Here is a 13,614-nt window from a genome sequence, read left to right as displayed (position 1 = left end):
AGGAGCTGTCTTTAATGATTATAAGACTCAAGTTGAAAAACTGGATAACTGGGTACAAAGGAAGGTTAGTCACAAGGTTTTTACAATCACAGGGGTAGAAGATAAGGGCTACACAGTCCTTATCAGAGATTAAGGCTTACAATTTAGAGATTTAAAATGTAGAGATTTCAGGTATTTCCCTCTGTTGGCTCCAATATAGCAGAAAGCAAAAAGGAATATCTACATAATGATTAAGTTATCAAAATCACCCCTCAAATCATCATTTCTCTGTGACAACAGGATAAAACCATTCTTCCAAGTAACTGAACTGAAAAAAAAAAAATGGCCACTGCACTCATCCCAACACGTGACCCGCCATATTGTTCCTCTCTACCATCATGAGAGCCTTTTCCTCAGAGCATGCCTTTCAACAAGCCCCACTCTTTCCTTGCGAAGCCTAGGCAACCCTTTCTACGCACGCTCTCGTTCTAGCCGCGTAGTGAATGAGGGAGCGTATTGAAGGTGGTTGCGGGGCGCGCACGTAGAACGTAAACCCGTAAGCGCCTTTCCTGTCCGAGGTCGGGAGGAGGGGAGAGGCGTGGAGGAAGAAAGAGAAGTTGGCGCATGCGCTGAAGGCTGACGGGTTTGAAATGGCTTCGGTGCTAGTCGGGACTCGACTCAGGTGAAGCTCTGGTTGGCGCGGTTGGAGTCCCGGGCGGCCCGAGTTGGGGTTGTAAAGCATCCTAACGGATACGTGGCAGGGTTAAGGACCATCGTTTTGGAGTCACGGCGGCCACAAGGCAGCGACGGTGGGGTTCTCAAGGGACTGGGGCGGGAGAGACGCGGCCCCTTTTGTGCGGGTCGGAGCAGGCCCCGCGCGGCCGGCCCCTCCCCCACCGCCTCGCTCTTTTCCCCGGGCCCTCTGGCTACTTAGCGCCCTCAGCCTCTGTCCCGCCAGGAGGGCCAGATGCGCCGTACCTCGCCCCTGAGTCTCTGAGAGTCACTCTGCCTCCGGGCGGCTCTCAGCAGCGTGGGTTGTTAAGCGGGCCAGGGGGTCTGTTCAGCTCGGGGGTTAAGCGGGCCAGGACGCTCGATGTTTCCTTCTTGGTGGCTTCGCTTCGACGCGTGGGGCGGAAAATTCCTCCTTCCGTGGCCTGTGGCCCGCGAGGAACTCGGGCCGGAGGAAGATGGATGACAGCGTTCGGGCCTGTCCGGTTTGCGGGCAGTGGAGGAGGGTGCCAGCGGAGATCTTCGCCTTTTTTGACTGGATTTTGGGGGGAGGGGTCTTCACTATATTTGTTTAAGGGAAATCCGTTATCTCAACTGCCTTTCTGCCTCGAGAGAGAAAGAGAGAAAGGAAGGAAGGACGAGAAGACCCCGGTTCCCATGTTCCTTTACTGGAGACAGTGAGATGTTAATTATTTAAATGATAATCTCAAATACTTTTATTCAGAGTCTTGTGGAGCCTGCTTCCGTTATTGGCTTCCCCACCATTCTGGCCTTAATCCCCCAAACCACTGCCAAAACAAACACGCAGGCTACATCTCTCCTTCTATGATAAAGTTATGAACTTCTTATTGTTAAGAATCGGGTAAATAGAGTAAACGGTCTTCCCTTTAAATGTGACAGTTCACAGTCGCAAATCGAAATGTCTTTCAAGTCTACCCCAGTCTCATCTTTAATAATTACGTACTTTTGGTGAACTACTTGATATAGAATGCTGCTGCTTAAGCTGTTCATTTGCTCTTTCTCTACTTCTAGTTATTTCCACTGAATTCTACGAAGATGTCCTTGTTAAACACTTCTTTAAAGCATGCTTTTTGTGATATTTGCAGTTTGGTTGAACTTTAAAATGTGGATCCTTTCTTATAGATCGCTACTATAGAAGAAAAACGAACGAAGGTTTTTTTGCCCGTTTCATCATGGCTCAGTTTGGAGGACAGAAGAATCCGCCATGGGCTACTCAGTTTACAGCCACTGCGGTCTCGCAGCCAGGTCAGGCTCCTGAATACATGTACTGTAAATGTGGGGGTGGGGGAAAGCATGTTATAACTATGAGAATTAACCTATGCATAATATTGTAAAATTTTGTAAATTATGTGCCTTTTGTTTAAGTGTATCTGTAAAATTTTTAAATGCCTGGGTCAACTAGGAAGAAATTTGTTTTATACTGCAGTTTGGCCGAGTTGTAGTTTTCAAATAGCTTAAATTGATAAATTTTAATAGAGGTTGGCAGACAAGTATTCATTTAAGTATACCTTATTTGGCATGTTAAGGTGTCAGTATTCACGTGTTAATGTTCAAAAGTAAGTGTTTTTAAAAGCCATATTTTTACTAAAATTAGACGTGACTGGTTTTCAGTTGTGTGAATTTAAAGTAGAAAAACCAATTCTAAAGAAATTAATTATTCTGTGACAGAGAAAGAAATGGATATGAAAGTAACAAAATGAACATTTATATTTTCAAAATAAAATTAACCAAAAATATCATTGTCCAAGATAGACCTGATTATTTTAATAAATTTCTTCCCATTACTCTTAGGAAGAATTTTGTACCAATATTTTTGTTAACTTACTGGTTGAATCTTGAAATCTTTAATAATTCTTCTTGCAGCATTCCTTTTTTGCTTAAATATAATAAACCTGTAGGGTCCACGATTTCATGTCAGTTTCCCAAGGATCCTAAAGAAATGAGATTTTGGGCAGGCCACAGTAGCTCAGCAGGCAGAGTTCTCACCTGCCATGTGGGAGACCTGGGTTCGATTCCCAGTGCCTGCCCATGCAAAAAAAAAAGAAATGAGATTTTGAGTTTCTTTGAGTACCCAGGAAAGTTGTACCTTGTTTTGTTACTTTAAATATATTTTTATTTATGGTATATTTAATACTCGTTATTTGCTGCGTTTTACTTACTTAAAATATCTATTATGTAATTTGAGGTCAGTTGCAGAGAGACTGCTATCTTCTAATTTGGTCATTCTAAAATTTGATTGAAATGATTATCTAGTTATTTAGGTGACCGTTCTCATTCCTATTAAAGAAATGGGTACTTTAGGAATTTTTATTTTAATTACTTATTATTTGGAGGATTAAATGGTCAACAGTCACCTCTGCGGAAAAATGAAAACAATGTGAAATAACAGTTATAGACTATATTTAATTCAGATCCAAGTATTTATTTTCTGTTAAATAATGGGAAAACTAGCCCTGACTTAGTTTTGATGCAGCAGGAATTATTAGCATCTACTGTGTGTCCAGAAGCAACTGCTGTTTACTGGCACTTTTATAAATATGTTTTATCTGATTATTTCTTCATAAATTGTTTTAGATTCAAAATGTTTGTATTGTACCAATAAAATAGCTATTATGGTGGCATTCTTTTGTCCATGATTTTTGACATTTGTATGGTTGTTATTTGGATGCACTATATATTCCTTTGTTTTGTTTTAAGACCAAGAAAGGGAAGCATCAAAGCTTTTTGAAACTTATCAAAGGCAGAGTAAATAGTTAATATGGGTCTTTTCTTTCCATATTTGGCAATAGAGATTCAAACATAAGTAATGGAATTTGTATAAACAGAGCTTGGTTTGTGCTGTATGAGAGTAGTTATGGGCTTTCTTGGACCTATCATTAATCAGAATTTTTCACAGTCTAAAATTTTGCTGATGCATCATGACTTCAGAAAGTCGGCACGTGTTTTGTGAGTATTAGGCTTAGCTTTTCCGTAAAAATCCCGGAGTAGGTTTTAAATGGAACACTCCAGTGACATTGTTTTGATGAAAATATTTAATTTCTAGGTGCTCCATTTTTGGTTGAACACTTGATATTTCCTTGGATTCTTTTTAAGGCCTTTGTAATTAATCATTGCCTTGTCTTATTAGAGTTGATGCTCAGTCAAGCAAATTTCCTTCAGAGTTCAATTTTTTCAATCCTGACCAAAGAAAGTACGTCTTATTTACACCTTCAGATTCAATAGAGAACATTTTTGCCTAACTATAACTCCTTAAGTTTTTCCTGACAGCTTCAATTATAATTCGAGAAAACAAATTTCAAAAGGACTTCATTAAATAATAGTGTAGGTGTCAGTTTTATTGTATATGTATATATATTAAATTCAACCATTGAAATTTGCAAATACATTAATATCAGAGGCCACAATCAGATCAGATGATCATGCTGCAGAAAAAGGTTATTTGAACAGTTCAACTTAAATGAAATATTTTGATCTTTGTGCCTATGTTTCTGACTCAGTTTCTCCTGAGAGCAATATAAAAGTTATCCCTCTCATTTCCTGTATGTATATAACTTGGCATGGTTTTGTTTCAGTTTATTGACTTTGCTGTTGGTTTACTAACAAGGGTTTTTTGCATTTGTACTAATTTTATGAAGAATTCTCAGCCTAGAGTGATTTTAAATTTCAGTGTGTTGTCCCAGGTGGCACATTGAAAATAGCATTAGAAAATTCTGTAAAAGCATGCATTTCTAGCAATTTATTACTGAGTCTGTTGTAAAATTAAAGATCTGTATTTGAGTTGTTTCTGAGTAATTTTAGTACTGAGCTTATTCAAGTAAGGCAAGTCAGTAATTCCTAGGTGTCATCATTAATTTTCTTTTCCTTTAACCCCATATGCAATCAGATTCAAAACCTTGACTTCTTTACACTTTTGAAAATGTCTTGGATTTACCTCTTCTCAATTTTACATTTAGACTATATATACTTCATATTTGGGTAACTGCATCTACAGCAGTTTTCTTTTGCTTACAGCTTCCATGCCAAAGTCCATTACCTAACTTGCAGATCCTTCTGTACCTTCCTTAAACCTTTATATCCTAATCTATAGTGCTTACCAATGTAGAGCCTTCACTTCAATCAGTAAAGTCTTTTCCCAGTGTAGTGATGCTTTATCTTTATTATTATTTACTTACTTCTAACTACTAACTTTATTTGCTTTCCTCTTTTATATACTAGATAAGCTATCTCTTATTCTGCCACCACCCCCACTCCAGTGCATCTGTCAGGTGTGATCTTCCTAAACCATAGTTCTGTTGAAATCACAGAATTTTTCACAGCTGAGCTAGATTCTCCCCTTTCTTAACAGATGAGGAAATTGATGCCCAGACAGGTGAAGAAATTTAAGGTCTTACAGCAGGTACAGTAGAGTCAATGTTAGGACTTCAGAATTGTGGTCTGTTGTATTTTCCATTACTTTGTTCTCTTAATCAGCTGCAAAAATATCTTTAAGGAGTTTTAGAATATAGTTTAAACTCCTTAGAATGGTATTAAAGGTCTCTTTCCAGCCCCATTTCCCCCACACATTGAAATACTTGTTTTTTCTTAATATTTATCAAGTATCTTGATACTTTTTTTTCTCACAGTCTTGGTAGGGTCGTGGTAGGGACTAGAGCTGTTAGGTTTGAAAATTTAATAGTTTTCCCTTTGTAAAGAAACAGTGAATCACACTGATTGAATCTTGAAATACCCTTAGGTCAATGTTAACTTACGGGTACCTTCATTTTTTACTCCTTTATTTCCAAATTTCATGCTCACTGAATATATCTTCTATCAGATATTTTCATAGTTTCAAAATGTGAAAGTATTTTGTACTTTTGATAGTCATACATATAAACCAAAAGTTATTAGAACACTAAATTTGAAAACATTGATGTGATAGAGTTTCGAGATTTTACTGTATTCTTCATGTATTTGTAAAATATATAACCAATTGTTATTTTGACTAAAATTAGGATATTTACATGTGTATATGTATATAATTGCAAAAATATTAAAACAACACATTTAGTAGATTCATAACCTATTTTCACTCAATGCTTTTGATCATTTTTAAGGTGACTGTATTGTGGCCTTAGATAAATTAGGAATTAAAACTTAAGTGCTATGTGCTTCTTTAACCACAGGTGATTGAAGCTAGTGCTAATAGATATTTTAAATGTGATTCCATTTTTTTCTGCCACCTCGTTCTGATACAGCTGTCAACTTTTTAAACTCCCATCCCTTGACTCAGCAACACAGATTGTTAAATTTCAAGATTCATCATTCTTTTCAAACAAATAATTGCTTTATCTATTATTTTTACTTCATTTTCATTAGTTATCTCTTAAAGGTAATACATATTTTTTCCTCATCCTTTGATAGAGTACCTTACTCTCATCTAGTAAGAGTTGATATGGTGGACTATCTTGTTTACTTTATACCAGTGATTTACTTTTGACCAGTGATTATTAATGTACAAAACTACAAACAAATTAGTGTGCCACCGCCTTTCCTGAGTTGAGTGTGAATTAATGTTTAGGCAGTTGTACCTTCTCTTGAACTATGTGTTTTAAGATTTGAGAAATAATTTTACTCTGTTATAGCTGATAAATATATTGGAAGTCACATTTGGGTAATACAAGACTTCTTGAAAGAAATAGGCTGGGAAACTGGGTAAATATTAGAGGCAGTTAAGAATGTTAGAAATCCTGTGAGCTATGAATGGTGTCTTCAAATGCCTGGGAGAATTGACCAAGTGTTTAAATTGTAGCTAGAAGATATTATGTCCTGAAGCACGTTTTTATTTCTAGGGGACTTGAAGAAAATGAAAGAGCTATTGCCTGTTAAGATTTTATCTTTATAGAGACATAAGAATACCACATAATGCTGTTTTAGTTAAGGCTTTACATTTTATACAATAACACTGTCTAAAAAGTAGAACTTCAATAATGAGTTTATATGTAGTTTCCACTATAGTAGCCATTAGCCACATGTGGCTGTTGAGGCCTTGTAATGTGGTTGGTGTGATTGAGAAACTGAATTTATGAACTTTATTTAATTTTTGCTAATTTGAATTGAAATAACCATATGTGACTAGTAGCTATTTTATTGGACAGTGAGTTATAGACAGTTACAACACTTAGAATATGCTGTATTTAAAATTTTTGTGCTTTAATTTCTGAAGTAAAGGGTAGTGAGTATTTCCATCGTTGGGTGCATTAGCATGCTTAGAATGGAATCTTTCAAACCACAACAGTGGGTTGACCTGTGAGTTTTCAGATCATAATAAAGTTATTTGTGTATAGGGAGCATCAAAGGTTTTGTACCTGTGTAAAATCTAATCTTTAAAAACCTCTTCTTAAGGAAGATACTGGATAGAAGACATTGAGAAGACTTTTTTGTTCACTTGATTTAAAACCTGAATTCATAAGTATTTTAGTAAATCCACAAATTATAAAGAATTGACAAAATGGAGAACTAATGATTTTTAAAAAGTCAGTAAAAATGGAGAGAAGGGACCAATACTAAATTTGATTTTACATAGTGCCTGAGTATTTTTTTTATTAATTAAAGAAAAAAAGAAATTAACATAACATTTAGAAATCATTCCATTCTACATATGCAATCAGTAATTCTTAATATCATCACATAGATGCATGATCATCATTTCTTAGTACATTTGCATCGATTTAGGAAAAGAACTAGCAAAACAACAGAAAAAGATCTAGAATGTTAATATAGAGAAAAAAATTAAAAAAATAATAGTAAAAAAAAGACACAAACAAACAAACAGACAAACAAAAAAAAACCCTATAGCTCATATGCAGCTTCATTCAGTGTTTTAACATGATTACTTTACAATTAGGTATTATTGTGCTGTCCATTTTTGAGTTTTTGTATCTAGTCCTGTTGCACAGTCTGTATCCCTTCAGCTCCAATTACCCATTATCTTACCCTGTTTCTAAGTCCTGTTGGTCTCTGTTACCAGTGACATATTCCATGTTTATTCTCGAATGTCGGTTCACATCAGTGGGACCATACAGTATTTGTCCTTTAGTTTTTGGCTAGACTCACTCAGCATAATGTTCTCTAGGTCCATCCATGTTATTACATGCTTCATAAGTTTATTCTGTCTTAAAGCTGCATAATATTCCATCGTATGTATATACCACAGTTTGTTTAGCCACTCGTCTGTTGATGGACATTTTGGCTGTTTCCATCTCCTTGCAGTTGTAAATAACGCTGCTATAAACATTGGTGTGCAAATGTCCGTTTGTGTCTTTGCCCTTAAGTCCTTTGAGTAGATACCTAGCAATGGTATTGCTGGGTCGTATGGTAATTCTATATTCAGTTTTTTGAGGAACTGCCAAACTGCCTTCCACAGTGGTTGCACCATTTGACATTCCCACAAACAGTGGATAAGTGTGCCTCTTTCTCCGCATCCTCTCCAGCACTTGTCATTTTCTGTTTTATTGATAATGGCCATTCTGGTGGGTGTGAGATGATATCTCGTGGTTTTTTTTTGAGAAGTATAATCACACACAATCTACTTTTGACAAAAGTGCCAATTTGGTTTTGATTTGCATTTCTCTAATGGCCAGGGACATTGAGCATCTCTTCATGTGCCTTTTGGCCATTTGTATTTCCTCTTCTGAGAGGTGTCTGTTCAAGTCTTTTTCCCATTTTGTAATTGGGTTGGCTGTCTTTTTGTTGTTGAGTTGGACAATCTCTTTATAAATTCTGGATACTAGACCTTTATCTGATATGTCGTTTCCAAATATTGTCTCCCATTGTGTAGGCTGTCTTTCTACTTTCTTGATGAAGTTCTTTGATGCACAAAAGTGTTTAATTTTGAGGAGCTCCCATTTCTTTCTTTCTTTCTTCAGTGCCCTTGCTTTAGGTTTAAGGTCCATAAAACTGCCTCCAATTGTAAGTTTCATAAGATATCTCCCTACATTTTCCTCTAACTGTTTTATAGTCTTAGACCTAATGTTTAGATCTTTGATCCATTTTGAGTTAACTTTTGTATAGAGTGTGAGATACGGGTCTTCTTTCATTCTTTTGCATATGGTTATCCAGTTCTCTAGGCACCATTTATTGAAGAGACTGTTCTGTCCCAGGTGAGTTGGCTTGACTGCCTTATCAAAGATCAAATGTCCATAGATGAGGAGGTCTATATCTGAGCACTCTATTCAATTCCATTGGTCTATATATCTATCTTTATGCCAATACCATGCTGTTTTGACCACTGTGGCTTCATAATATGCCTTAAAGTCAGGCAGCGCGAGACCTCCAGCTTCGTTTTTTTTCCTCAAGATGCTTTTAGCAATTCGGGGCACCCTGCCCTTCCAGATAAATTTGCTTATTGGTTTTTCTATTTCTGAAAAATAAGTTGTTGGGATTTTGATTGGTATTGCATTGAATCTGTAAATCAATTTAGGTAGGTTTGACATCTTAACTATATTTAGTCTTCCAATCCATGAACACGGTATGCCCTTCCATCTATTTAGGTCTTCTGTGATTTCTTTTAGCAGTTTTTTGTAGTTTTCTTTGTATAGGTTTTTTGTCTCTTTAGTTAAATTTATTCCTAAGTATTTTATTCTTTTAGTTGCAATTGGAAATGTGATTCGTTTCTTGATTTCCCCCTCAGCTTGTTCATTACTAGTGTATAGAAATGCTACATATTTTTGAATGTTGATCTTGTAACCTGCTACTTTGCTGTACTCATTTATTAGCTCTAGTAGTTTTGTTGTGGATTTTTCTGGGTTTTCGACGTATAGTATCATATCGTCTGCAAACAGTGATAGTTTTACTTCTTCCTTTCCAATTTTGATGCCTTGTATTTCTTTTTCTTGTCTAATTGCTCTGGCTAGAACTCCAACACAATGTTGAATAATAGTGGTGATAGTGGACATCCTTGTCTTGTTCCTGATCTTAGGGGGAAAGTTTTCAATTTTTCCCCATTGAGGATGATATTAGCTGTGGGTTTTTCATATATTCCCTCTATCATTTTAAGGAAGTTCCCTTGTATTCCTATCTTTTGAAGTGTTTTCAACAGGAAAGGATGTTGAATCTTGTCAAATGCCTTCTCTGCATCAATTGAGATGATCATGTGATTTTTCTGCTTTGATTTGTCGATATGGTGTATTACATTAATTGATTTTCTTATGTTGAACCATCCTTGCATACCTGGGATGACTCCTACTTGGTCATGATGTATAATTCTTTTAATGTGTTGTTGGATTAATTTGCTAGAATTTTGTTGAGGATTTTTGCATCTATATTCATTAGAGAGATTGGTTTGTAGTTTTCTTTTTTTGTAATATCTTTGCCTGGTTTTGGTATGAGGGTGATGTTGGCTTCATAGAATGAATTAGGTAGCTTTTCCTCCGCTTCGATTTTTTTGAAGAGTTTGAGGGTGCCTGAGTATTTTAAGGTGTGTGGTAAAACCTAAAAAGTAGTGACTTGCCCCTTTAAGAGAAGCTCTGTATTTTCCTCCAAATTATGTGTAAGACTGCTTTTTGAGCATATATTGATATGTGGAAATTTATTTATTTTTTTCTAGTTTATTCGCATCAAGTTGTTCATAGTATCCTCTCATTACCGCCTTTATTTCTGTGGGGTCAGTGGTTTTATGTCTCCTCTCCCATTTCTGATTTTATTTACATCCTCTCTCTTCTTTTTGTCAGTCTCACTAAGGGTCTATCAATCTTACTGATTTTCTCATAGAACCAACTTCTGGTTTTGTTGATTTCAAATTTCCCATGTAAGTGATTAAGAAAGAACTGTATTGGATATTTATAAAAACTATAAGCACATGTCCAGTGTTTTCACAAAATTTGAATAACTGGGCAGTGGTGTGAAACAGTGAATCACTGATTGAATCTTGAAATACCCTTAGGTCAATATTAACTTACAGGTACCTTCATTTTTTACTCCTTTATTTCCAGATTTCATGCTCACTGAATATATCTTCTATCAGATATTTTCATAGTTTAAAAATGTGAAAGTATTTTGTACTTTTGATAGTCATACATATAAACCAAAAGTTATTAGAACACTAAATTTGAAGCGTTCATGTGATAGAGTTTCAAGATTTTACTGTATTCTTCATGTATTTGTAAAATATATAACCAATTGTTATTTTGACTAAAATTAGGATATTTACATGTGTATATGTATATAATTGCAAAAATATTAAAACAGAACACATTTATTATATTCATAACCTATTTTCACTCAGTGCTTTTGATCATTTTTAAGGTGACTGTATTGTGGCCTTAGATAAATTAGGAATTAAAACTTAAGTTCTAGAATGCAAATTCCCTTCCCATGCACTTCTAGCTATTGAACCCCTACCAGTTAGTATCTTGTAGTTTCTAACTTATTGCATTGATTGTCATCAGTTGAAAAGTATAGGTATTAGCTATTGTCACACCTTAATACTGGGCTGCTGAATGTTGCCAGGGGCTAGGAGAGCCAAGAGGAAAAGAGAATACTCTGAGATAGTGGTTCTGACCTCTTTTGTTGTGGCAGCTAATTTCCCAGGGTTCTGAAAATTGGTACCAGCAGAGTGAAACAGTGTATCTGAGACCAGTGCTTAATACCAACCAGTGCAGTTGGGTATGTTATTTCTGTCAATTGCAGAACACGTCAAATTTTGAATTTAAAATACAGTATTTTCTATGTCCTTTCCTTCTCATATTTACATGAGAATTTTTCTTCTATTACCCGAGAACAGTGATTCTTTGGCTTTCTGGGTACAAAATCCATTTGAAAATTTGATGAAAACTTGGAATTTTTCATCTGCAATTTTGCATATAATTTCAGGAAAGTAACAAGATCTACTCTTTGAACCTAATTCCTAAATTATACATTTTTTTCCTCTAATTTTACTGTAGCTAAACTCATTTTGAATTTATGTTGACGTTATACTACTCTGTTCTTTCCATTTAAATACATTGTATTCTGGTCCTGATTTTTCGTCTCATCCTTAAACAGAGTTAAAAGAAAATATAATTTGATGTGCTGATGATTAGTACCCTGTATTTGGAAGATTTTTCCACCTTCCATCTTTTTTTTTTTTTTTTAACTTTTAAAAGTCAGTATTTTTGCAGGGTATAATTTGTAATTTAGAAAACGCCAAAAGATTATTTCTGGCCTTTATTTTCATTTGTTTTCATTTTATTTTGTTGGTGGTAGCTTATTTTCTTTTTAAATGGACTGTTATACGAAACAGCTGATTGATATGAACATCAGACTTCTACAGATTTTGTAGGATGTGCTAGACTAGATTACTCTGCTTTGGTTAGTTTAGTATGGTTCTCTGTTCTCGTTCTGTGGAAATCTTGTTTTCGTGGAAATCTTGAGATAAACATTTGTGCTTAATTCTGTTGCCTTAACTTTTTAATCTTCTGTCCTCTTTTTTTCAAACTTTAATTTCTTGGGAAATAGTCATTGTTCCAGGGAAACACATTTTGAAGAAATGCAGAGCTATACTGCTATTTTATTTAGTTTACTTTTCTGCATTTTTAGTAGGATTGCGTGAAAGCTTCAGGTGAAACCTTTTTCATGTTCTCTTCAGCATTTAACCCATCTAGGCATACATTAAAGATCATGTACTTTAATCTGTCATTGTGATCCCTCCCCCCATTCACTTGACCTCTAACCAAATGATTATTTTTAAGTCTCTAAATGATTACTTTTACCTGTCAGTGCGTGAAAATATAATCTCTTTTGTTTTTTATAATTTGTGATGCCTGTGAATATTACCTAATCAAAAATTGTATTTAAAATACTGCCATTACTCATCCATTAACATATTAAGATATCTTTTTATCTTTTTTGCTTTTTAAGAGCTGTTTTTGTTTCCTTAATTTTACAATTCTTAAATGCAAAGTAGAAGTGTATGAAAATTCTGTCCAGTAGAAAATTTTAAAGGTAGAGAATGTATAAGCTACACTGTTTAATAAATGATTCTCATCTGCCCAAAGATAAGTATTAACTCTAGATTAGTAAAATAGTTTATTTTCTCCTTACCTAAAAATACTTCTTGAAAGTACTTTGTCAGGTAAGTTTGGTTGTATTTATTCTTAAATATAATTTTATAGACTAATGTTTTCTTGGATTTACCATAGCATGAACATTTAATATAAAGCCAATGGGATCTGGGGTGGTATATGAATGTTAAGTTCAACAAGCATTACTGAAATTGTTTTTTCACTTTTTAGTAACCAGGGCCAGACTATACACAACTAAGAACCAATGGAAAATTTCCTTGAAGGACCCAAATAATCTTGATTTTTTGTTTTCTTTCTTAATTTCATTTTAGCTGCATTAGGTGTTCAGCAGCCATCACTCCTTGGAGCATCTCCTACTATTTATACACAGCAAACTGCATTGGCGGCAGCAGGCCTTACCACACAACCCCCAGCAAACTATCAGTTAACTCAAACTGCAGCATTGCAGCAACAGGCCGCAGCTGCAGCAGCTGCATTGCAACAGGTGAATCCTTAATTTATTTTAATATGTGACTTAGAAAACTTTATAAGTCTGAGTAGTCAGGGTCACTGCTTTCACTTTTTTTAAAGAAAAGGAAGAATTGTAGGCTTTTATTACGTTTATTGTTTTTTTCTGGTGATAAAAATTTTTTATGCCCAGCACACATAGAATTGTAATGACATAGTCAGAATTCTTCAGTTTTTACACCTTATTTGAACAAATTCGTTACCTGATGGATCCTAGAGCATAAGTAATAACTATTTTGTTTATTTTTGACAAATTTAGCTATTCCCAAAATTTCTTTTTTGTGTAATTCTGGTGAAGTGTTTGTATGAATGTATATCACTAGAGAATGAATAAAACAAC

At 35.1% G+C, this 13,614-nt stretch overlaps 2 protein-coding genes across 11 annotated transcripts in view; one reads left to right on the top strand and one right to left on the bottom strand.

Moving 5' to 3' along the window:
• Positions 1-1,382, bottom strand: part of LOC143653810 (uncharacterized) — a 132,236-nt gene extending 130,854 nt beyond the window's left edge. For 3 of the 8 annotated variants that reach the window (XM_077125097.1, XM_077125096.1, XM_077125099.1), the window contains exon 1: positions 459-945. In XM_077125097.1, coding sequence (XP_076981212.1) covers positions 459-721 — 263 coding nt within the window. In that variant the 5' untranslated portion in view covers positions 722-945. The other 5 variants (XR_013161540.1, XR_013161542.1, XR_013161541.1 and 2 more) reach the window with 5 other exon arrangements.
• Positions 519-13,614, top strand: part of CCAR1 (cell division cycle and apoptosis regulator 1) — a 56,818-nt gene continuing 43,722 nt past the window's right edge. Inside the window, exons 1-3 of one of the 3 annotated variants that reach the window (XM_077125093.1) lie at positions 519-661; positions 1,852-1,974; positions 13,079-13,251. In XM_077125093.1, coding sequence (XP_076981208.1) covers positions 1,902-1,974; positions 13,079-13,251 — 246 coding nt within the window. In that variant the 5' untranslated portion in view covers positions 519-661; positions 1,852-1,901. Of the gene's footprint in view, positions 789-862; positions 1,386-1,851; positions 1,975-13,078; positions 13,252-13,614 lie in introns of those variants that run through there. The other 2 variants (XM_077125094.1, XM_077125095.1) reach the window with 2 other exon arrangements.

This window comes from Tamandua tetradactyla, chromosome 13 (genome assembly GCF_023851605.1).
Source record: "Tamandua tetradactyla isolate mTamTet1 chromosome 13, mTamTet1.pri, whole genome shotgun sequence".
Taxonomy (NCBI): domain Eukaryota; kingdom Metazoa; phylum Chordata; class Mammalia; order Pilosa; family Myrmecophagidae; genus Tamandua; species Tamandua tetradactyla.
The sequence above is the reverse complement of the archived record's forward strand: the minus strand, read 5'-3'. Positions and strand labels throughout refer to the sequence as shown.